Source organism: Argiope bruennichi, chromosome X2 (assembly GCF_947563725.1).
Source record: "Argiope bruennichi chromosome X2, qqArgBrue1.1, whole genome shotgun sequence".
In the NCBI taxonomy this organism is placed as follows: domain Eukaryota; kingdom Metazoa; phylum Arthropoda; class Arachnida; order Araneae; family Araneidae; genus Argiope; species Argiope bruennichi.
In genome coordinates, this window is record NC_079163.1 from 113,808,967 (window position 1) to 113,833,425 (window position 24,459).

The 24,459-nt window shown below is 30.5% G+C and overlaps 1 protein-coding gene across 1 annotated transcript in view; it reads left to right on the top strand.

Moving 5' to 3' along the window:
• Nucleotides 1-24,459, top strand: part of LOC129960215 (equilibrative nucleoside transporter 3-like) — a 101,349-nt gene that overhangs the window by 45,894 nt on the left and 30,996 nt on the right. The window contains exon 2 of the mRNA XM_056073456.1: nt 18,412-18,705. Coding sequence (XP_055929431.1) covers nt 18,483-18,705 — 223 coding nt within the window. The 5' untranslated portion in view covers nt 18,412-18,482. The remainder of the gene's footprint in view (nt 1-18,411; nt 18,706-24,459) is intronic.

Consider the following 24,459-nt stretch of genomic DNA (forward strand, 5'->3'; position numbering starts at 1 on the left):
ACAGAAAAACGTCTGTCGCCTTGAAATGGGAGACATATTTTGAATGTCGCTTCTGTCTAATTTATCACTTTACACATAAAATTCCCATAAAATTGTTACTTGATTCGATGAATACTGGCGTGTTTGTAGAGTTGAAGGATGTGATGTCAAGGTCTATCATCTTTTTGAAAATAATTCCTTCTTTGAATTGCGCAGTTTTATTGAGATCGGTGTGGGATCTATTTTAAAAATGTAGTAAAGCCGATTGTGTGGGCATCAAATAAGCCAATGAGTAAAATTGTAAATTCTTATCAATAGATTGTTTGTCGGCAGTGAGAAACATAATTTGCTGATAATCATTCTGCATTATCAATCTCCAAGAGAATGATACCGTCAAAAAAGAATCTATTTACTGTTTTGTACATAAAACATTTTCAACATGCTTTTAACTCTGTATCTAGATGTTTATAAATAGTATAACAAATCCTTTTTACTTTCTTGTATACAAAATAATGCTTATTATTGCAATCCCAAAAAAATTCGACCGCATTGTTTTGATGAAACTGTGCTTAACGCCTTGTTCCTTTGGCCTGTGACTTGACTTGCCTGAAATCCTTCTTGGGAGCCGTGGTCATTCAGAGTCAGATCTGTGTCTCTTATACCGTCATTTCGTTGACTCGCTGGCCTTTGATGTCTAGCCTTTCGCTAGAAAGGCCTGTCCACTTCAAGTGTCCGGCGCAACAACGGATCTTTGTGTTCCCACACGGGGAGTATGGCATATTTATTGTTAATTTGCCTCAACGCAGACTATGAGAACTTCAAGATTCGGAATGAAACCATTTTGGTAAATACGCATGTCTGTGAACATAAAATCGAAATTAGACGAATGTGATTTAGCTGCTGATTATTACTCCGAAATAGTATATCTTATTCTATTTTTGGACGATATCTCTCTAAAGGAAATATGTCTGTCCATACGAATTCAATAGCTCAAGCACAACCAGTTTGGCGAGTAAATGTGATTTTAATCTGAATTATAGATCTGTCAAATTTTGGACCATATCCATTAAAAAGTTGATTGATTTTCGATCTACCTATTCGTGTTTATGTAAATGTAATTACTCAAACGCAGAAGATCACTCGGTGATATTTTATGTGATCATGTCACCAAAATTGCCCTGTCTCGAACGTTAGATCCAATTTTTCAAAGGGAAAAGGTGCAAACTACATATTTGGTTTTCTTCGCTCTATTGGAAAGCTATACCCTACGCGAAATATTATGCGCATATACAAGAAAGTCGAGAAGGGAACTCTTCCACTGATTTTCTCCATAATGTTCATTCATTGCAACGCGTTACTTTTACTAATATGTATTTTCATTGACCGTGTTAACACGTTCGTTGTCAAACATCTTAGATTATCCCTTTGCTATCTCTTAACTGTAGTAAATGGGTCGGCTAATTAGATGCGAGTAACGCGGCAGCGAACTTTTTAACCAGCGTTTATTTGACGGAATGCAATACAGTTCTAGATTTAAAAAAAAAAAAAAAAAAGGTTATATGAATAGTCATGTATTTATAATATGGGTACTATGGCATGACAAATTTTTATATTGATACTTGTTGCTATTTAATAATAAATATGATAAAAGGCTTAGTATTAATGCAAAATAATCGGTATATTAAAATGCGTTTACTGCAGTCGTGCAGTAATTTTTTCCCCCTCTTTCGTTTATCCACTAAGATTTTAAATCTGTTTTATATTTAAAATATTTCTTTTCAGTTGATTTATGCCCGCATCATCTAAAAGAAGTTTAAACGGATAACATTTTTCGTACTATTTCTCTCAAATGTTATGGGCATAAATCTTTTCAGCACTTTTTTTTCTCTCGAAAGTTGGATGGTTAAAGTTTATCTGAGCACGTAAAACTTATGAAATTAGAAACTTCCGTAAAATCGATCACGAAGCAAAACCGTTTGTCATTCTAGCTGGAAGGAAAAGGCCTCTTTTGATACGGAGTTTCGCTGCCATATTTCATCAAACTAGTTATTGCTAATGTACGTTACAGAACATTTCTGCACGTCTTTATAATATAGATGTGATTTTTTTTTTCAGTTTTATTGCTTAGGTTTGGTATCGATAGATTTTTTTTCCCTCACTTGTTTATATAGCGCAGAAAATTTTTGCTGAGAAAAACCTTTTGTGTTAAAACTTTGAACATTAAAGCACTTTTTTACTTCAGATAAAATTTCTTCTCTAGAGTAAGCTTAATTTCTTGATTAAGCTTACAAGTGATATGTCTTGTCAATCTCCTGCATCGCATGACAGAATTTTTATATTTAAAACTCTGAGTTAAAAATTAACATTTCAATTAATAATTTACGTGTGTTCCACAGGTATTCATTCGGGCTCTATGAATCGCATGCTACACGTGAAATCCTTTGCTTTTATTATCTATAGCTCAGCGATGGTTCATACTGGTCATATAGCTGGCCATAATGTCGAATTTAAGTAAAATGTTTGACCTTATGGAATGTAAGCAGTCAAAGAGGGGTTTTTTTTGGAGGGGGGGATTAAACGTGCGCATTTTTCTTTTTAGGTCTGGGGGCCCTGAAATAGTTCTTGGTAGAGTAATGATCCACTGAATATTACAAAGGGTTTATACAAGGTTTTGCATTCTGTTAATTGCTGGTTAATAAAGTAATAATTTAAATCCTAAAAATATCAACACCGTTCATCGCACTAAAGTATCCGATTATTAATACTTTATATTGTAAACATAACAATTTCCTGGTAGTCCTGCAAGTAGTTCAAAAGAAAATGCAAAGAGGTCATTAGTGAGAACAGATTTTTGAACTTTTCCAGCAATTTCTATTTTGACATTTGCAACTTTTACAACCATTAGGTCCACAACATTGTGAAAAATTCGAAAATAAAGCATTTACAATTAAACGTTTTCTTTCGATGTTCCTTATGCGTCTAATCGAAATCTTTATATAGAACTCAATTATTATTTGTAAAGTCGTAATTTTCATCGAAAACTGTTTACTATATTGTTGACTCTAATCCCTTTCATCTATTAGATGTAACCAGGTGCTTAATCCTTGGGCTGTTTTTATTATTATTATTATTATCTGATTGGATGACACTTTTCTCATCGGTTGAAGGTGTTGCCTTAATGGTTCAATTAAGAATTCATAGAATACTCGAGTTGGGTTATGTGTAAGTTTTGCATCGAATTATAGCGTCTTTGAATGATGTCATTTCGGCTTAATTTTGAGAAGCGATAATTCGATTTCCATATGACGCGCGATTATGGCGTTTAAGCGAAACAGTCGTTATAAATGAAAGTGTTGCATCTTCTGTTATTCAAAACGACCTAGAGATCTTGAGTAACATCTGAGATAAAGTCTGACTTAGCTCTTATGTATATGGGAACATATTACCTTCGTTTCGTCCTTTTAGAAAATTTTTTCTTCATTAGTGTTTCGATTGAAGTGAATATCTCATAGCCAGTTGGATAACGTGAAGCATTCGTTGTTAAAGCACGCGTCGGATTTGTTTTTGAATAATGCTGGTTAAGATTGCAGCCTGAGAATAGAACACTTAGTCTTCAACAAAATCAGGCCTAATCTCTTTTCAGAAAAAGCAATAAAACCGTATATTTGTTGATTTTATTGAGCTAATAAAGGACTTTTTTTTTTTCTTTTTGAAATTCTTCAAATTACTCTGTTTTATTCAGATTATTGAAATATTGATGTTAATGGTGTCATTTACTGAATGCTATGCTTTAAGCAATATGTTTTACTCCATTTTTGTTCAATTTTAAAAATCGACGCTTTTTCTTCTAAAGCCATCTTCTCGTTTGTACCTTTCCATTTTATTGCTTTCTGCCTCTTTGCTCACTCAACTTATTTGAGATCTGGTTTATTCTTCCGTCGGGTAAGAGTTTCATGATCTCTCTTCTACTGACGGGGCCAACATTTGCCGGTGCCTTTTTACTGTTTTGGGGTCTATATGGAAGGCTTCTGTGCATCTTTCAAAATGTTTTGGGGTGGTTTCGGAGGAGCCCATTTATTGGGTTCCCGGTTGTTGGTTGGGCATTTTCGAAGCTATTTTCCTTTTGTTCCATTGCTTTCGTCGTTTCCCATACATTCCCTCACTGCAATACCCGAAGGGGAATTTTTAGACTTCGACTTTTATTTTCCTCGTGTGCGGAGGGAAGGGGGGGGGGTGGTATAGCGAAAAGAGAAGGGGAAAAACCATTTTAGGAATATTCGTACACTTTCTTGTGGTTTGAGAAAGCTTTTGAGTCCAACTTTAGGGATTGGTATTGTAATCCTTTTGTATACAGATTTCTGATGCTTTAGCATGATTATACGATTTATTTTAAATATTCGATTCGATACCGAACTTGAAAGCTACTGTGTTGAGTGGATAAAATTTTTAAAGCTTGAAAATGAAAATGTTTTTATTAGTGTACTTTCCTACTTTTGTCTTTAATGTATTTTATAATTCACTGACATAAATATTAAAGAAATTAGAACCCCCCCCCCAATTCACTACATGCTGCTGTCTCTTACATGAAAGTAAGTTATCGATTAATAATTATTTTCTCAAAATATAAAAAATGTACAAAATTTCAAATTTCTGAATGAGTGAAAAATTTATTATGAAATCATTTTCTTAAGCATGGCTTCTTTCCTAATTGTCAAGTTAAATGAAATTGTTTAAAAGTCGACTATTAACTAACTAAAATTAAATCAAAAACTAGGTTTCAAATCAGAGAAATAATTATGTACTCAAAAGCCTGATGGGAAATTCTCGACTTCGAATCTATAGGACCACACGTTCCAAACCTAATTCTGACAAATATTCTGTCATAATAAGTATCCTGATATGCATTAAATATACCAGCGCCGTCAAATGAACTTCCATTGATTGTGTTGTTGAAATTTGGAGGGGCAGTGGTTGGTAGATTAATTATTGCCTCCATCATATGAGTACAGTTCAAAATTGCGAAGTCCTTTTCAAATTTAAACTAAACTGAGAATAAACGATATATTCAAAGCCTTCAGAAAATGTTCGCAGTATAACATTTCTCGCATTCTTTCGATTTGGGCTTTGTACCTTTATGCAACAGTTTTATAATATTTAACGAGTGCAATAAATTGCAGTTTTCGGGTCTGAACTCGTAATTTTGGAATGCCAAAGTAAAACGAATGATAAGGGATTTATGGTACGTCATCTGTATTTAAATGTTTCATCTCAAGAAAATGCGTGTTGTAGCAAATATATTTCGGATAGAAAATTTGCTCTAAGCAATTTATAAATCACTTCGTAAAATCTCAAAACTCTTATTCTATAAATGACTGCGCATTTCAATGTATCAAATAATGAAGAAAAAAATATTAATGAAATATAGCAAAGTAGCCACACTCCAATTCAAATGTTGTGTATTTAAATTGCTTAATAACACCTATAATCGTGTATGCATGCAAGAAATTCTTTATGTATAAATTTCCACTGTTTCAACCAGATCATTTGTTCTTATTGAATTTTTTTGTACCTCTTTAAAGCACCGAATTAACGATTTCGCATCTATTGCATTCCTTATTACAAGGTAATCACCGCTCAAAGTTATAAGAAGTCCAGCAGTTTATTTGGCGCTCTTTTCCTGCGATTTGGTATAAAATGACCATGGACTGGAAAACATCGAAATGTTTACTTTTAAAAAAAATTCTATTATGACTTCCAATTCTAAATATCATGTGAAGATAATGGAATATTTTCTGAGAATGCCTACAATACTCTGAAAAAAGATAACTCCAACTACGTTACTTATAAATAATATAAATTTTTATTCGATTATATAGAAATTGGGACATTCTTCATGAAAATTTTATTTCGTTACTTGATTTTTTTTTTCTGTTGTAATCTGTAAAATATTTAAGAAACATTGAGCTCCTATAGAGATAATAAAAACTACCTTTATCCTGAAAGCAAACATAAAAGCTACACTTTATACGCTTTAAACTATTGAAACTCAGTTTTTGAATCGTAAATGAAAAATAAAGCGTTGTAAAACGTAACTTGAAATCCGATTCGATTTCAAAACATTTTTCGTCCATAAACAAGCTTTTTACTTTCTTGATATTTGACCATCACACCCAAGTGTCCCAGTTTCTTTGAGTGTAGATTTCATTTACTCCCTTGTAAATAAAGTTGCACAAATGTGTTGAATGCTCTAGGCAAGTACTCGAAACTATCCTAAGTGTTTTTTAAAGCACCTGTGTTTGATGAAGCTGACTCAATAAAACTTGGCTGGCATTTCAAGATTACGCATATATTTTAGTCTTAGTTTCGATTTAATAACAACCTGTACTTCTCCACACTGAGTAATTTTGTTTAATGTACACTTTTATTTTGTTTGACTTGACTATTTTTAGACTCTTCGTGGTATGTTTGAGTTTTCAGTTAGTACACTTATATATTTGAGCTTGCTGATTTTTCCGAAATTCTCAGCATTAATATACTTTCATGTTTTATATTTTTAATATAAAACTATTTGGGTATGAAATAATTCACAACTTTTATCGTTGGGATCGTTTTTTAATTAAAATGAGAATATCAGTTAAACCAGATTTTTAAAACCGCCGATAGCCAATTTTCTCCATGAAATGTAATCAATAGTTGTCAACCGTCTGATTTTCAACTTTTCATTTAGTATTCTTCCACAGTTTTACTAATGTGTTTTGGCAACTGTTCTTCGTATAAATTCTTTGAAAATCTTAAAAAGTAACTCTCAATTTTTTTTAAAGAAGAAAAAAGCAGAAATATCACAAAATGAAAATATAGAAGTTCAAAGACTCAACATTTCCTAACAACGGAGTATCAATAAATTTTCTTATTTCAAAATTGTCTGCATCTACTCGTTTATTAAAATTTTGAGCTGATTAAAACAGAAGCAAAAATTTATATGGAAATAATATTGATATCATTAAAAACATTTTAAATTTTATGATGGTGTAGAAATATTACTTGTGGAATAAATTGGTTCCGAAATTGTTGCAAAAAAAAAGGTAAAATTTCTGTTAATTCCTAATGAATTGAATATTTAATTTATGCCTCTTTGAAAGTTCACATTTTTTTTTTTTTTTTTTTTTTTTTTTTATCTTAAAGAATAATTCGCAGAAAATTTGGTTGAAAGTTCGGTCCATGTGTTTAGGAGGTAATGTGGAACATGCATACATAGATAGCCACAGACTTTTATTTATATTAAGATAGCATTTCACTATTTTAATTTTTCAAAACTTAATTATCTGTTATCGATTCACTTAGATGGGATCCGTGTGCGCGTCGCCATCTGCTGGTGAATTTGAGAAAAAAAATTACTTCACAATTCCGTAATACATAATTATGAATTATAAATTAAATGTAAAATAATTAAAACAACATCTTTTTGAGGATACTAAAATGTTTTTAGTCTTTTCATTAAATTTGTTCTTCTGGTGTTATTTCTTTTCTTCTTAGTCGAATTCATAACTTATTGATAAATTATCTTGAATTTATCAGTAAGTCAAACTTGTTGTTGTAAGAGTTATATTGGTTAGTAATAGGCTAACCTAATATAAATATTATAATGTACGGCATAAAATGGTAATATACTCTACTCTCCAAAGCGAATTGAACATATAATTCTTACTCCAAATGCGATGAGTGGATAATGAAAGTGAAAAAAAGCAGTGAATAGTCTGCATTATCATACAACTACTATTTATTGCAATTTGAAATTATACTGATGATGATACAAATAATTTTTAAAAAAGAAAAGTTCTTTAGGAATAATACTTTGTCTGCTTCTCTGAAAACGAAACTATTTTGATCGGATAACAACCAAGACTAATAAGTGTCGCATTAATGACACGTTTGATTTTTTTACTATTAAACTATTACAAATTGGCCGCTTTTGGCGATCAACTGATTAGCCGGGAATATCTGTGCTTAGTTTTAGTTAAATGGCCCATGCGTAATTTCACGTTTCCCTCACAAATATTTTTAAGCATAAAATTACGGTAGATTTAAAATCCGTGTTTTAATGTCCTCGTGCATCTATTACATATCGTGTATATGAACTAGCCTAATGGAGTCAAGCTCCTTGACATTACCGTGCCATTAAAAATGTAATTGTCCCCGTTATATATCTTCTAATTGCACATTTCGGGCTGTTGTAACTTCATTTTCTTATTTCTTATGTGAACATCGCAGATAATTAACTATCAGTCGACCTCAACCTTCAACAATAAATTAATCAAGCGATTAAATATTTGATAAAGCAACAGAAACCTTTTGAATTTAATTGCAACAATGAAAATTATTGTTGGAAATTATAGAAAAAGCATTTCAAAAATTTCAAAGTCAGTCTGTCCAGTGAAGTGTCAGCAGACACATACAGATCTTCTCCTTTTTATTTTTAGAGACGAAGGACTATTTATCTCGTGCAGTAATTTGAACAATGCGCTGCTGATATATTGATGTCATAGTGATAATTTCTGAAGGAAAAAAAAATGAAAGAAAGAGCCTATAAAAAAGAATAGCTTCTTGATGAACTATAATAAACTACACCCATTTCAACTTCATTTTGTTATTTCTGTCGACTAGAGAATAAGACAAAACAAAGGTAACAAACCTTTTCACGCCTGATAATCTTTCCACCAAAGCACTGCCATCCGTATCTCACATCAAAGCTATATGTACAGTAGCGTATTCCTTCCGAAATCTTATTCGTGAGATAAATAAGCATATATTTGATTGGATTGCTGTCAGATATAAATGGGATTTGTATCTTCAGAAAACATTACAAATAACAACTATAACAGATATTTTCTCCTCCATGGCTGCTGCTGGTGTAATGACAAGTGTAATCAATTTATGTTCATAATCCTCGGTAAACTTCTAAAAATGACCGTCGGAAGAAAGGCGAGTTCATGTGTTTTTGCTGTGTTTAAATGTCTTTTTCGGCGCAAGAATTTTAAAATAAGAAAACATTAACTCATTTTCCTTTTGGCTTGGTCACTGTTAGCAGTATACCAATGATATGTCAAACGTCCTGCCAATTTCACTTTTGAATCCGTTGTGCACCAATCAAGAGGAAAGGGTGCCATAAAACAGGCAATTAAATTTTATTGGTACACTATCGTGTAATCTCGCCATTGTGTAATCACATCTTCCCCCAAAACGGAGGAAAGAAAAATTTGCTTACCCAACCTGGTCCGCAAGCAGTCATTTACTCTCCATCAGAAAAAGTCAAAACTTTTAATTCATTATTCAAGAAGTTCGCCTTAATTCAGTCATCTCTAGTAGTTATGTAAAGTTTAATTAGGTTTGTAATGGGACTGTGACATCATTTAACCCTTCAAAGGGCCATTTTTTTCTGGTCATATGTTAAAATATTTTTTCAGGCTTGAAATTAGAATAAGAAAAGGGATTCATTTAGCTTATTAGATAGATTTAATTAATTTGGTTAATTAACAATTAGGTAACAAATCAAGACACATCATTTTGTCTGAGATAAAGAACTTTAGCATCTAAGTTTCTGATTTACTAAAAAAACTTGTCAGAACTTGTGTCAACCTACATAATTTCATACAAAGATTGATAAATTTGATGATAAATTGATAAAGATTGATAAATTGATTCCATTCTCATATCATTATTGAAAAATGCCTCATGTCAATTTCTTTAGGTGTCGGATATTACCGGCTTTTGTTATCAAATAATTTGTTAACTGTTTTCACTTATAATGAAAATTCATATTTTGATATTCAACGAGTATAATATGTGGCGAATTTAGTGCCCTTGGTTGATAAAGAAGCTAGAATTAAGAAAACGTCCAAAACGTTCTTAAGTATTTTGTAAATCTTTTAAACACGCTATCATTGCTTTCAGCGTATTTAGATTTTTCTCGTAATGTAGTTTATCACTTCCAGAAGTTAAATTCAAATTATATTTCCAAAAATCCTTTTTACAGTAAAAATTTGAACTCTGAGTTGTAATTCTAGGCTCCAATAAATTTTCTGAGCTGTTGGAATCGCATTTGATGAAGTATAAGCTCCTAGCTTAGAGACATCCGGCATTTCATCTCGTTATGGATCTCGTGGCGCCTAACTACAGACGGCTTTTTTAGTATATTTTCTTTACGATATAATAAGTTTGGGAACGAGTTGCTGGATTTTTTTTTTAAGTACTGCAAAGGAATTTCTCTGCACTCAAACCCATTTCTCGCCTGCTGTCCTCTTAAAGCCTTATCGCACATCTTACGAATTTACGACTCACTTAACCACCCTGGTTTCAGAAGTAGTTCCCTCTAAAGGTTAGAATGGTTGTTTGGGATAGTTAGGTTATATGCTATGCACATAATATAACCTTTTTCAAGAGTTTTATACCTTTCTGTTTTCTTTTGGTATGTTATATAAAACCTGGAGATAAGATATTTTATAATTTTTCAAATATTTGGATACGCTGTCTTTATTTTATTCTAAGATTTGCATTTTTAGATTTTCACTCCCACACTTTCCCTTTACCTCTTTTATAAAGTTATAAAAAATATAACTGAACGCATTTCTATGATTATTTTTTAATGAAACTTCAAGGCAAACAAAGTAAATTATAATGTTTATCGTTGATCATTAACTCCTGAATTGTGATCACTGTGAACCGATGGTAAGATTCGGCTTCGGGATTGGGGATTTCCAGGTTCGAACCTCGATTCCACAAAAGATCCGCTGTATGTGACCTAGTGCACTTAAATCTGACATTGAGAAAGCTTTGTAAGGGTATGCCACCTCGGGTGTCTTTGTCATCTGACCGTTTGGTTTTGAGATGCATCTCATGATTTTAATTATGTTGTTTCAACATAGGATGTTAATGTAACTTGACTTTCTCGCTAATTACAGACGTTAAAACGCTGCAGCGTTCAACTTTCTCCAGCGTTGCCGATTTCTTAACGAAATGAAGCTTGCATTTTGTATCCTGTACCATAAAATTATGTAGTTCTCATTGTACTGTAAAATGTAATAACATAAGTGTAATATAGCTCTAAATTCTATTATGTTGAAATAATAAGCATTTTTTTTTTTTTTTTTAGTTCTTGCAAAGAATAGTTTTAGCTATACAGGTTGCATTAATTGTCATAAATGGCAAGAACTTAAATTCAAATAAGCATACTTTTCCACTTGATGTAGTTAGCGTTGAAATTTCTTTTTTCTTATATCATGGAGATATGTTTTTGGTTAATTTCCTCTTATCTTTTGTTCCTGTATTCTTAATTTTAATGCCCAGAGATAAATTCCTTTTGACGAAAATAGTTATACTTTTAATTCCCATTTTAGTAGTTTCATATTCATATTGTCATTTATATATCAATATCCAATTATTCATTTAAAATCAATACCAATAGGTGTTAAGAATTCGACAAACCATCTATGTTAAGGTAAATCTTTGTGTCCGGCACAACCCTTTTGGATTTTGAGGTTCCGTTTACAAATATGATGTATATCAACCCAATAAAGGAGAAAAAAATGATTAAACAAATAAAAACCTAAGTATGAATACAACAAAGGAACATATGCAATATGTATTCTCATCTATATATTAATTCTTAGTTTGCACCACGTAAATGCATATTTATATTTCCTTGCTCTAATTTCAGCAATTTTGTCTCTTATCCTACTTAAATTTAAATCTACGGATAATTGTTCTGTGTGAAGCAACGTTGTGTTGGATAATCTTTCATGTGCTGTTGTAGATCTTAAATAGTAACAAAATCATTTAATGAGTTTCTAATCTAAATATAAGGTACTCTGCTTTAGGCCCTATTAGCTTTCGGGACGCACGATAGTGCCTAGCATTCCATTTAGATTGTATAGGACATAGGTTCCCAAAGTGGTCCAGGTGGACCCCCAGGGGTCCATAGGAGACCACACGGGGGTCCACGTAGACGTGAAAAGAAAACAGGAGTTCACAAGTTGTAAGTGGGGGTCCAAAAAATTTTCTGGTTTTCATAATAAGGAACAAAAATTTTGGCTTGGATTTACCTATCAACGTAGGCAGGTAGCATCATTGACTAGGTAGGTACTCAAAAATATTCGAGACGGTGAATTCTGAAGGTGAAATTTAAAAAAGGCTATCAAACATTTTGGCTGAAGGCATAAATCCCCGAAAAATATCATGGGCTGTGGAGAATTGCGAGAAAATTTTTGATAGCTTTTCCCTCGTCCTACTTGTCGAAAGAAGTTTTAGTGCCGTTACCAACCTGTTAACAAAAAGAAAAAGGAGCAGATTGAACATCACAGAACGGGGAGATTTGAGATTACTTCTTACAAAACAGAAGCCAAATATTGATAATTTGTTGTCAATTCATTAAGTACATCCGTCTCATTAAAAGTATGACTATTTTTTATTGTTGATTTACATTTCAGAGTTCATTGTTGATTTTTTGTCAATTGTTGATTGTAATAATAAATGTTTATAATTTTGAATAACCACAAGTATTATTTTAATAAATAGGACACAAGAAAATGTGCTACTTTTTTTTCCTTCTTAACACCCCCAATTTAGGGTGATATTTTTTAGGAGTTTTGGGAATACAGTAGAAATGTAGCATCAGGGGGTCTACCGAAAATAGTAAAACTTTGAAAGTGGTCCACGAGGAAAAAAGGTTTGGGAACCTCTGGTATAGGATCACTATGAGATCTTAATTTCACACTGTGATCTTATACAATTTTATAATTAATAGAAAAATTTATATTTGGACATTTTTCTCGGTTATAAGAATAAAATTAAACTGATTTCATTTTCTATTGCTATTTTAAAGCCTGTTTTGACTCGTGTATATTTGGAGTTTACTCTTGAACTTTTCTGCGCATTTTAAAATTTGATGTTTATTTCCTTTGAATAGAAATGAGTTATAAAACTAGCATAAAAATGTCTTCCTGTTATGTCAAAATTTATGCGATGGGAAATGCGTGTTTCACAAGCATTTCGGACATTTAAATTCATTTAAGTATAACGCATGATTTGCGGCTGTGTAAATTTGTCTTATCGAACAGTTTTGTTCATGCCATTTTGATAAATCATATTTCTGAAATAAAATATCGAATATCTATCTTGATGTCGTAAGTTTTTTAAAAATGAAATAAACTTACCGCTATTTTTTACCACAACTTGACTAAATTCCGTTGGTCTTCAAGCCCATTGTGACTTGGATTCGAAGACACTCACATTGAATGTGCTACAATAAAAAAAAATCTTCCAAAATGTTTAAAAAAAAGTTTTAACAAGCCTTTATGAGCAAATTTTTTTTGTGAAATATGGATGCCGAAACAAAATTGTAAAAACATATGATGTCGATAGAAGTACTCTAAGAAATAAGTAATTTCAATCATATTTATACAATTGCTCGCATGTTTTTAAATTCTTAATGAATGTTGAGTAATTTTAATCTTCATTGACTTAATTTCTTCATAATATTTTCTGTGCCTTGAGCTTTTGACGTCCATAAATTGTTTTTAGAATTTTATTTTTAGTTCATTTACAAAAGTGTATTTTTTAAAAATTATTATTTATGTATTTGTTAATTTACTATCGTAAAATCTTTCAGTGAAATGTTAATCAAACTAACTACCAGATAAGATAGCACTATACATATAGAATCAAATTTAATTTAGTCACTCAATTATTTGTAAGTACCAATATACAAAATTTCAACATCAAGGAGTGAGTGGAAAATCGATTACAAATAATTGCCTTTACTGACATGAAATCAATCAAGTTAAACAAAAGCGTGTAAAACCAATATGAAATACAATTTTTGAGACGAATAGGATACTGTATTTATATATACAAGACGGATATTTTTTCAGAACTTGTAATAGATTATCACTTTTGTCCATTTTTTTTTTTTTTTTTTTTTTTTTTTTTAATGCTTAAAAATGTTTTAGCCAAAGCTATTTTGAAAATACGCTGCCCGATCAATTAAGATTAATCATTCGAGTCGTGAATTATTATCTGATTAAAAGATATATAGTACAGTTTCTTTGAATTTCGTTTAAATCTATGACCAGTAGTTTTCTATCTTGCTGTGAAAGAATTTCAAAGATCAACCATTTCATGCGTTTTCAAACTTTATGCACATTTGTTTCAGTTAATGTGATAGAAAATCATGACTTTCAACAATGCTTACATCATTCTCCAATTACATATGCACCCTTCAATAATTTAAGACATCTAAACCAAAGATGAATCTTCAATTTATCTAGAAAGCCTCAGTGTTTTCTCTGTGTATGATTTTTCTTTGTGCGTGTTTCTGCAAGTAAACGATTTGTCATCCAGTTTTATATCCCTTCCGGGTTTCTCCTTTTTGGATTTTCATTTTTGGACTTTCTTATTCAAACTGAAATATTATTTTATTGGCATATGTTGCGGAACTTCCGTGTAAGTTTTGTGGTAGCTATTGTATTTCCTGAGATACTGGTGACGCTAGATAAATTTGCTGTCAGATACAAAAGTTCCTTGTTTCCACCATCGGAATTGTTTCTTCCGGAACAATGTTATTGCATTTATTGGCTTGCGCGTGTAAGAAAAGAAATAAATCTTAAATATTTCATTCTTATTTATCCGTTTCTGTAAATATAGGTTTGAACGTAATTTTGTGACTTTTAGTTTGCACATTGCATGTGTATTGAAATTCGAATCGTTAACAACAAAAAAAAAGTCTTGCTTTGGAAGTTAATTAATCTGTTATTTCATAATTTTTCTTACAGAAATCTGAATTCAGTGTTTGTTTTGAATTATTGAATTGTTGCCCTGTATTTAGAATGTACTAGTATTATTGGATTTCTACAAATATGCGTTTAGAAAATATGAGTAGTCGTCTAAATGGAAATTAATCAGTTCTAAACACTTTTATTTGTTAAGCCTCCAATTACTTATCTCGCGATTTCTACTGGTTTGAATCGGTGTATTTATGCCTATCTTGCAGTTTTTTACATATTTGAATAATGACGTGCAATTATCGGCTAACATAATGAGTTTGCCTTGTTTTAAAAATATTCAAAATTGTTTGCAAATGTTGTATCTAAATCTTGGTTTTTAGGAAAGCGGCAGTCAGAGGATTAATATAATATTGCGCATCTACCTTCTCTTTTAACATTTTCGGGCCGTTTACAACATTTTTTGCTGGTTCTCTCATAAGTTTAAAGTAAGTAGTTTCCAGCAATTTATATCTCTACAATGGCCTGGTGAGATTCGGGAATGCAGGGTTCCATGTTCAAACCCCGATCCCAATGAAGAATCTCCATGAAAGTAGATCTGGTTAGACTACATTCGTTCTCTGCCAAATGTGTTGCGCAGAAATTTGGAGAAGAGGATGCCTACTGAAATGTTCTCATCATCAGACAATGGTAAAATGAAGTCCGGGTCGAAGTAATAAATTTTACGTCAGTCAACTAAACTAAAGCAATTTGCATCTTTTCCAGATTACATTTCTATTCCTCTGATCCTTTGTAAAGTGTGAAGGAGAGATTGCATCTAAATAAAGAATTAAATTACTATTAAGGGCAAAATTTATACAAATAACAAAATCGAACAAAAAAAATCGAATTAAACGTTTTATGTGGTACTATGTACGTTTACATGATATTCAATAAAATAATTCGCTGAAATAATCCCATTTTAAATTTCTAAAATTAAGAAATACCTATTTGAAATTCAGTTTTAGTTCTTTTTAGAGAAAGTTGGATGACAAAAATGAACATAAATCTTAGCTGGTTTATTTTTAAACAGAGATGTTGTAACTAAAATGTATTTCTCAAAGAATTTTTTCTAGTTGATTTCATATTTGTAATTTTCATAAACAACTTATTTCTGCAAAACAATGTTATGTATGGTTAAAGAATACTGTTTATTATTATTATTTCTTTAATAATTTGTAATGTGATTTGAAGATAAAATTTAAGGCTACGATTATAAAAAAATTAACACAAACTAAAGTCGTCAAGTTTTATGATTCTGTCTAACAATGGATTCATACTATTTTTATATTTAGTATGTATTAGATTTGTGTGATATTCATTGTTTTTATTTTATATCTGATATGTGTTTAATTTTAACATGTATCAATTTCAGTTGCTTTTGAATGAATTTTTCTATTCTATCTATGAATGTCATATTAAGTTTATTGCAGCTATGGCTCGTTTACTATAATTACGCCATTGTTGAACTTATTTCTAACTTAAAGGTCTGGAAAGCTTTTCAATATTAATTTGCCTGCGAGTAAACAATGTTTTCGGATTATTAAATTATTAATTAAAATCTCCTTCTCCCTAATTTTCAAGGACTCGGAATTATAGTAGCGTAATTAATTTCGTGGACAGAAGACGCAATAGTGATCTTTCTTTTGAAACTTGATAGCCTTACGCAGAACGTAAACAACGTGCTTAACCTTTTCTAACCTAACAAAATTTTCGCGATTTCTTATCTATGAAAAATGATTTCATTTGAAATTTTATGATTCGATCAATGAATTTTGAAATTTCAATTTACTAACACGTAACTAATAACTAAGTTGCATTCATTATCATGTTTGAATATTAATTGGGAGCTTTTTCTGACATTTTATAATGGAAATAAAATCTCGAAAATACTTCTGAAATGCGATTTTTTTTTATTGATATTGATTCATTCACGTGATACAAATAATTTATAGTGTTGGGAACAAATTGCCGCGATTTCAAGGGTTTTTGCCTACAAATTATACTTCATTTTAGAGGAAAATAAAATATATTTGCATCAAGAACAATTCGGTATTTGCGATACTGTGTATATTTTTCAAAACATAATGAGCACAGTGGCTAAAAAACAGTGTTTATTGGTTTTTCTAATCCGAAAGCATTTCCTTTATTTGAACTTGATTTATCTTATTTGGTGCTTTTCTAATTTTTGTAAATTAGACTGATTTTAGTTTTCAAAATCATGCATTCAATAATTTTAAATTTAAATCCAAATATTTTATGTCCTTTGGCTACCTACATTTTTTAAAAAAAATCATTCTCATAATGTTAGTTTAAATTATAATAGTTCTGTCGATTTTACGGTTGTTGAAAGATAGCATCTAAATTTGGTTTAAACAGCATGAAATTGGAATTAAATCCAACTGCTCTAACTTAAAAATATTTCATTTAGTTTTTATCAATATGGTAATAATTGTAGACTTAAAAAACGATTTTCCAGCCGCATTAGTTGAACGAAATTTTTTATGCTAATATTGTTATAATTTTTAATGTGAAATAATAGTAAGAATTTTAGCAAAAACATAAGACTTCCGTAGTATATCAGTTATCATTTTTTTGTGGTAATATATGGAATATCAGATATAAGTGCAAACCATTATTAAACACTCTAAATCCAATTTTTAACATCACTTTCAAATGTTATAATTCATAAGTACATTTCAATTTTAGTTACGAACCGAAAGAGAAAAATTATACTGTCGTTCAATTGAAATCGTGCAGTGAGGTACGAGGAAATCGTAATTCAAAACTATATTTTAATTAATAATTTTGTCTTTGGTTATAGATTAATTCATCTTTTAAAATGTTTACGATTTTATTTAAAACCAGTAAAGCGTATTCTTGTAAAATGACAATAAATATTCGATTAGTGTTTTTCAGTTAATGTAGGCAATCATTTCATGTAATTTCGCAATTTCAAACTGTAATATAAAACCATGCTTTATGTATTGTTTGTATAATGGGATTTGGTATATGTCTGAGCTCTAATCTATTTATTGGAAACTATTTTTTGAAACTATTAAAATTTGCCAGTTCTAGACAACAATGCCTACATATATTATCCCTTGTCAAATGGTAATATGAAATTTTCCTCTTCGTTTTCGAACTGTGAAATAATAGCAAAGTGCGGTCAGAATGGGCGAAGATCGTGATGCTAGGTCATAAACAGACTTTATAAATTATTTATCAATTAATTTAATTTTTTTTGATACCAAATGTTTTTTGCAAAATGCAATTTTTTATATTTATGCTCCAGATTAATGTTAAGAATTTAAATTTCAGATTATTTATAATGTGCAATCGAGAATTTTAAACAAATTTCTATATTATAATGAAAAGTCGTTTATTCTAAATATAAACCATATTTCTAAAAATCATACTATAAGATATTATTGCTGTCATAATTCATTAAATATTTATAATAAATTGTTTTCATAAATGTTCTAAATTAAGAGCATATATTTATAAACATGTTTTTCTGAAAATTTCTTAATAGTGAGCATGTATTTATAAGCATATTTTCCATAAAATGTTTTCTATTATGAACACGTTTTCATAATATTGATCTTTTTATATTTTGTAGGTTGGATCATTCAACTATGCTTCTATGTATTGACATCTTATCATAACCGTTGATATCTTCAAGTAGCAAAGATGCCGCTAAGAACTCCTTATTACTCGGACTATAATCCTACAAGTGATGAGCACTCATCTGATCAACAATACCTAATGTCAAGTGGCGCGAGAGGACGGAATGGTCATACCGATCCCAGTTATTACAGTGGGGACACCATACCACTTCGACATATTTCAAGCAACACTGGTGGAACCGGGGAAATTTCCATCACACCGGCCAAGAAACGTATAGGAACATTGGGTAAGTTGATATCCCGTCTATACAAAGCTATTAAAAACTGTTACATTTCAATAAGAAATATTTCACAGGCTTTAAAAGAACAGGAATTTAGTAACTATTCGCTGAAGGAAGGTGGTTGAAAACAGAATCGTGTAATGTTTGACTAAAACAGAAGTTGTGCCAAATTCAGCTAAAACTTCCGTATCAAATACCTTTCACTTCAAACTACACTTAATCAAATTTAAGTTCTATTTTTCCATGTAGTCCTCAAGAAATAAGCTCCCCGTAATGAAACTGTGGCAAAGAATACTGATCGAATGACTTGCCCAGAAATTGCAATTTATCCTGCCGTTTATTCAGTATAAATTGCGGAAATTCTACTTGAAGGGATATATTTTTGCATATATTGCTAAGCAGATTTTTTTTTAATATATTAAATGCTCCAAAGCAAAAAAAAATTTCCTTGGAAAAGATTTAAATAAGTACAACAGCAATTTATCTAAAGAGATTAGCTTTATATAGGTGTTATTTTAGATGATATAATGCGAATTTCCCAATATTTTTCAGAACCAAAATGTTAATGAATGGTGTGGGCGCACTTGCCAAAAAATATCTTATAGAATTAAAATTGAATATTCATAGGTTCAATTCATTTCAAAACAATAAAGCTCACCCTATTCTGGAAAATGATAACAATCTTTCTGTATCGTTATAAATTCCTGGTTGGTGTTGACACATTGAACATACTGATAACGACTGTCATGTTAAAGTACTTTGCTTCTTCCATGAAAAACCTTATTGCCAACGGTTATAATAACGGTTATCGGATATTTCAAACATTCCTTCTTATAAAATTTTTTTGTCTTTTAATTTATTGGTGTCAAATTTTGTGGAAGAAAAATGTTGATATACACTGCATTATTATTTGTGTACTTTATGTTAATATCCCGTTTAATATACGACTTGAATTTTTGCTATGTCTAGACTTGGGCGCCGGCAGTCTGGCAAAAAATAATAAATGGAATGTCTGATGAGCAGATTAACGCCTAAACAGGTTGAAATTCAGGTCGCTAATGTTGCAAATTAAACGGAATTGTGTTAGAGTACTGAACTGCATATGAATTACTCACTAAATTTGCGTTTGTCAATTTATTTCAGAAAGAATAAAAAGATCTTAGTCTTTTGAGCTAGATGACTAAAAGAAAATCTCCGAGCATAGATCACAAAGAGTTAACTACTTTTCAGATTTTTGTTCTGGGACGCAGTAAATTGAATTAAAGCTATTCAATTGATTCGTTGTCTAAGAACCTCCCCCCACTCACACGCACACACACAAAATCATTAGTCTGCTATATTTCTACGTGTGAATGGTTTCCAGTCGTGTTTTAAATAATTGCAAAATAACAAATTGCCCGCTAAATGCATGCAAATCGAAACTACGGAAATTTTTGTTTTCGGCTCTTTCTTTTCCTCAACCAAAAAAATATTCTTAGTGCTTCCGTATCCAATAACTGTTCTGGAATAAATTCCGAATATATCAAAGTAATTGTTTGTTGTTTCTTTTTTAAATTGGTTATGTTTGCAATCGTTGAAACCTTAGAGAAAATAATGTTAACTGAATAGCTGGTATATATTGAAGATAATATTTTTATTTCTTTGCCCCCTTTTTGTAAAGGATTAAAATATTACATGCTTAAAAGTTATCTTCTATACTACCTATTTAAAATGTTTATCTCTCCATTCCTTTTATTTCCTCATCGTCAGTTCTTATTTTTAGAGCTTTATTATATTTGATAGTTCTTTATTTTCTAAATTCTATTATTTATACATTTTATAGTCTCGTCTGCTGCTTGTGAAAATGTAGAAATTTCTCATTAAAAAAAAAAAAAAACTTTTTAAATTTGCATAGACTAGTAACTTATATTTTAATTGATTATCGTTACGTAATATTGCTCATATTTGGTATTACTCTTGCACGCAACTGTTATAGCTAGAGTTAACTGACAGCTGCATTCAAATTCATTTTGGCATAGTTATCTTCAGTGAACTAAGATGTTTCCTCAAACCAAAGAATTCAGAATACCATTTTATTCTTTAATTATTGAGGTTGTGCTCAACCATTATTTGGAACATTGCGATCTAAATGCAAAAGCTGTGCGAAATACTCTTATTAGTTGTTTTTAACCTTGATTTACTCTATTAGATTACTAAGTAACGAAAGGAACATATATTTATTTGGGTCATTTATTATTTCAGTCCAAGTAAGGAATACTTCAGCATGTCCAAGAATTTTTCTAAATGAGTTGCTACTTTATCTTAGTTAGATTTAAATATTAAAATCATTTGTTTGCATACTAACTGTTGGAACAAATTTTATCCCTTTGTTGGTTCTGCTACGAGAGCACATGTTGCTCCTACCCCAAGACTGATAGATGAAGGAAAAAACGAGGGTAGAGCTAGCTACCTATGATTGTCAATTCATTGACGACCTGGTGGTCAGTGTATTAATTGCATTCTTCATTAATGTATTACTAATAATTTTCTAAACTTGACTTGTCTATTCAACTGTTGCTGTCACCATCGTTGATCAGATATACTTTGGTTTTGAAAATGTTTTAATATTTGGTAAATTAAGCTCACCTGCTGTATTTGGCTGTATTTTCCAAATAAAAACCGTTCTGAAGAATTTTTTCAAAGTTTAGTATTAATTCAACTGGCTTTAAAAATGCGACTAACTTAAGATGACCATGAATGTATGTTTATATGTCTGTATCGGCTCATATAAACATACCGATTTTCTTCACATAAATACAATGAAGCAGAAACATTGTATTTTTTTTTAATAAACTTCTTTTTAAATAAATCTGTAAAGTACAAAGTTAGTATATGCATTAGCAATGAAATTTTGCTTAAAAGAAATTCGTATAATTTCTTTTTAAGCACCGTTCATTACGTATGAAATGGCTGGAGTGTTTAAAACTTAATATCAACTCAAACTATTATTTTTAATCAAATATCCTCCATAATATTCTTTTTAAAGTTTATCAAACGAGTAACAAATTTCCATTCCATGCGACACAAATCATTAACTTTGTATTTTAACTAGTTAGATAGCTTTCCTGCATGTCATGCTACGTCTCTTAACCAAGCGTAAATCTAAAAACGCTTTCAATCTCGTAATTTCCAAACTGTCGTATCCATAAACTTATCATGCTGAAGTTTAAACGGAAGCCAGATCTCTTTTTGAAATACTCTACACGGTGTTCTGAACATTTTCCTGGTCTGATCAATAGACTTTAAAGTACTAGTCAAAATTTTGCCATCGTCGTATTATGCAGCTGTATAAACTTTGGAATGAGTGCTAAAATTGAGAAAATATGCAGATTGCGAAGTGATGATTGATAATATAGTAAAGCACTTTTTATGTATTTTTGATTTATGTCATTCCACCAGTCGCGATTCATTTCTATCCATTGTAAAGAAAAAAATACTTCAGTTGCACATCGCTTTCCAATTTTCTAAAATTCGCAAGTCTTCTGCCTTGATTATTATTTCTGTTACTGTTAAAGGAAGCTTTTCCTACAAAGCAGCGGACATAACGTCCTTTTAATCCGTGTGATAAAGGGAACGTGAAACATATAATATGCCATGGCATAAATTGAGAAACATATAATTAGTAATAAAGATATGATTTTACTCACTCTTATGATTATAAAATTTGTTTTCAATATTTTGTAAATATACCAGTACTATTTTTTTTTTAAATCTGAAGTTACTTTAAAATTAATTTGCAATAGTAGCGCACAATTTGTCATAATCAGTTTTATTTTTAAAATATCAATTATACGTCTTTTCATTTATGTCGCTGCAACGTCAGTTCCTAAAGACATATAAACGGCGCATTTTGTATTTATTTTTGTATGTATCTGAGTACAAATCCAAGGTAAAAATTAATTTAATGTGATCTAAATTCAGATTGTGATAGTTTGAAAAAAAAATGTTTTTTAACTGTATTTGATGAAAGTATTATTTTTAACTACATTAAAAGAGGTCTAAGGTAATTTGTCTCGTTTCATAACATAGGTCTGCAAAAAAAAAAAAAAAAAAAAAAAAAAAAAAACCTTTTTGAAAATTATTTAAATATTTTTATATAGTTTTCAGTGCTGACTCCAGAATGGAATTTTTTTCCTTTCGCGTTCAGGAATTTTTATAAATGTATTCAGATTTTTAGGGAATAATTCAAATCAATATATTTTGACATTTTTATTTTATCGTCTCATAAATATGTATTTCGCATTTATATCCTAATTCTGTCGCGATATAAATGAGTTCATTAAAATTGTTACCATTCCATATAAAAGTTCTCGTTCTGAAATGTGCGCTTTTTATTTTTTCGTCTGGAGAACATACAAATATCGTCTCTTTACAAAAGTCAACTATAGTTGGTTATCAAGGCATCTTCCCGATATCATCTTTCTGTTTTCTTTGGAAAATCTTTCACCTTGCTGCATTCTGATTACTTTAAATTTTCAAATATTAGGCTAGTTGCAAATAAAGGAAATGAAAATTTAAACTCGCATTTATATTCTTATCTTGAAATTAGTTACATTTTCTGCAATAGATTTGCAAGCAGTTTGTCTCGCTAGTTTCCAGAAAAAAAAAGTTAGGAAGATTTGCAGGCTTTTTTCTTGAATTTTTCAATTTTGAACTCAATTATCATTTTCCTGATGCTAAGTTTCGCAAATACCTCTTCCTTCAGGTTTGATTTGTGTAAATCTGAGAAGCTGTTCATTAAAGAATTTGAAACTTTCTCACCTTTTTGGTAGTGTTTTAGCAAATTGTTTTTAAAGCCTAATTATATACTAATGAAAGGATGGAAGCGAAGCATTCTATGGATTAATGAAATGTTCCCTTTCAATTTATTTGGCCTCCAGATTTCAATGTGCTTTTCTTTCTTTCCAACAGTTTTATGCCTTATTAAAGGGGGAAAAACACTTTTTTTTTTCATAAAATCTTTCTTAATTTCTTTATTTTATACCATAGCACAAATATAGTAGAAGAAATCCGGCGGTTCAACTCATTCTTTGGAAATTATTTCTCTCAGCCGCAACACAAACTGGAATTTAAAAAAAAGCACTTGTATTCAATGCTCAGAATTCTGTGAAAGTACACAGCATCAAAATATAATTGACATTCGTGGGTGGATAGAATGTGGAATGATGTAGGGGGGAGAGACTGTATTCGAGTTTAACTTGATTTTTCTGGCTTTACTTTTGTGTTTGACAGAAAATTTACCATTTTGAAGAGGTACTGCTAAATAAGTTTTTCTTCTATAATTTTTATATAAAGAAAATTGTTTAAAATACTTAAATATATTTCAAAAGTTTTCGATGCTTTTATTTTTTATTATGTTATTCTAAGATATTTAAAAATCAAAATTAAATTTACTTCTTTCTGTTTTCATCAAAATTGATCGATATAATGTTAAAAGCATCGAAATGGCGGGTTATTAATAAGATTAATATAGTCATGTCATTCAACTTTTATTAACTGCATCTTATCTCAAAAAGATGTCATATTGGTTTTATAATATTTTAAATTATATTCGAGTAATAATGATAAAACATTCCGAGTGGTTAGCTATACTTCTAAGTGGCGAATTTAATTGGCGATGATCCTGCAGTTCAAAAATTTCGCTCCGTACTCAAAAAAACTTTGCATTTCTATTTCGTTCATTGCGACTGGATCTTCTTATAAATGGTTTAATACTTTTAA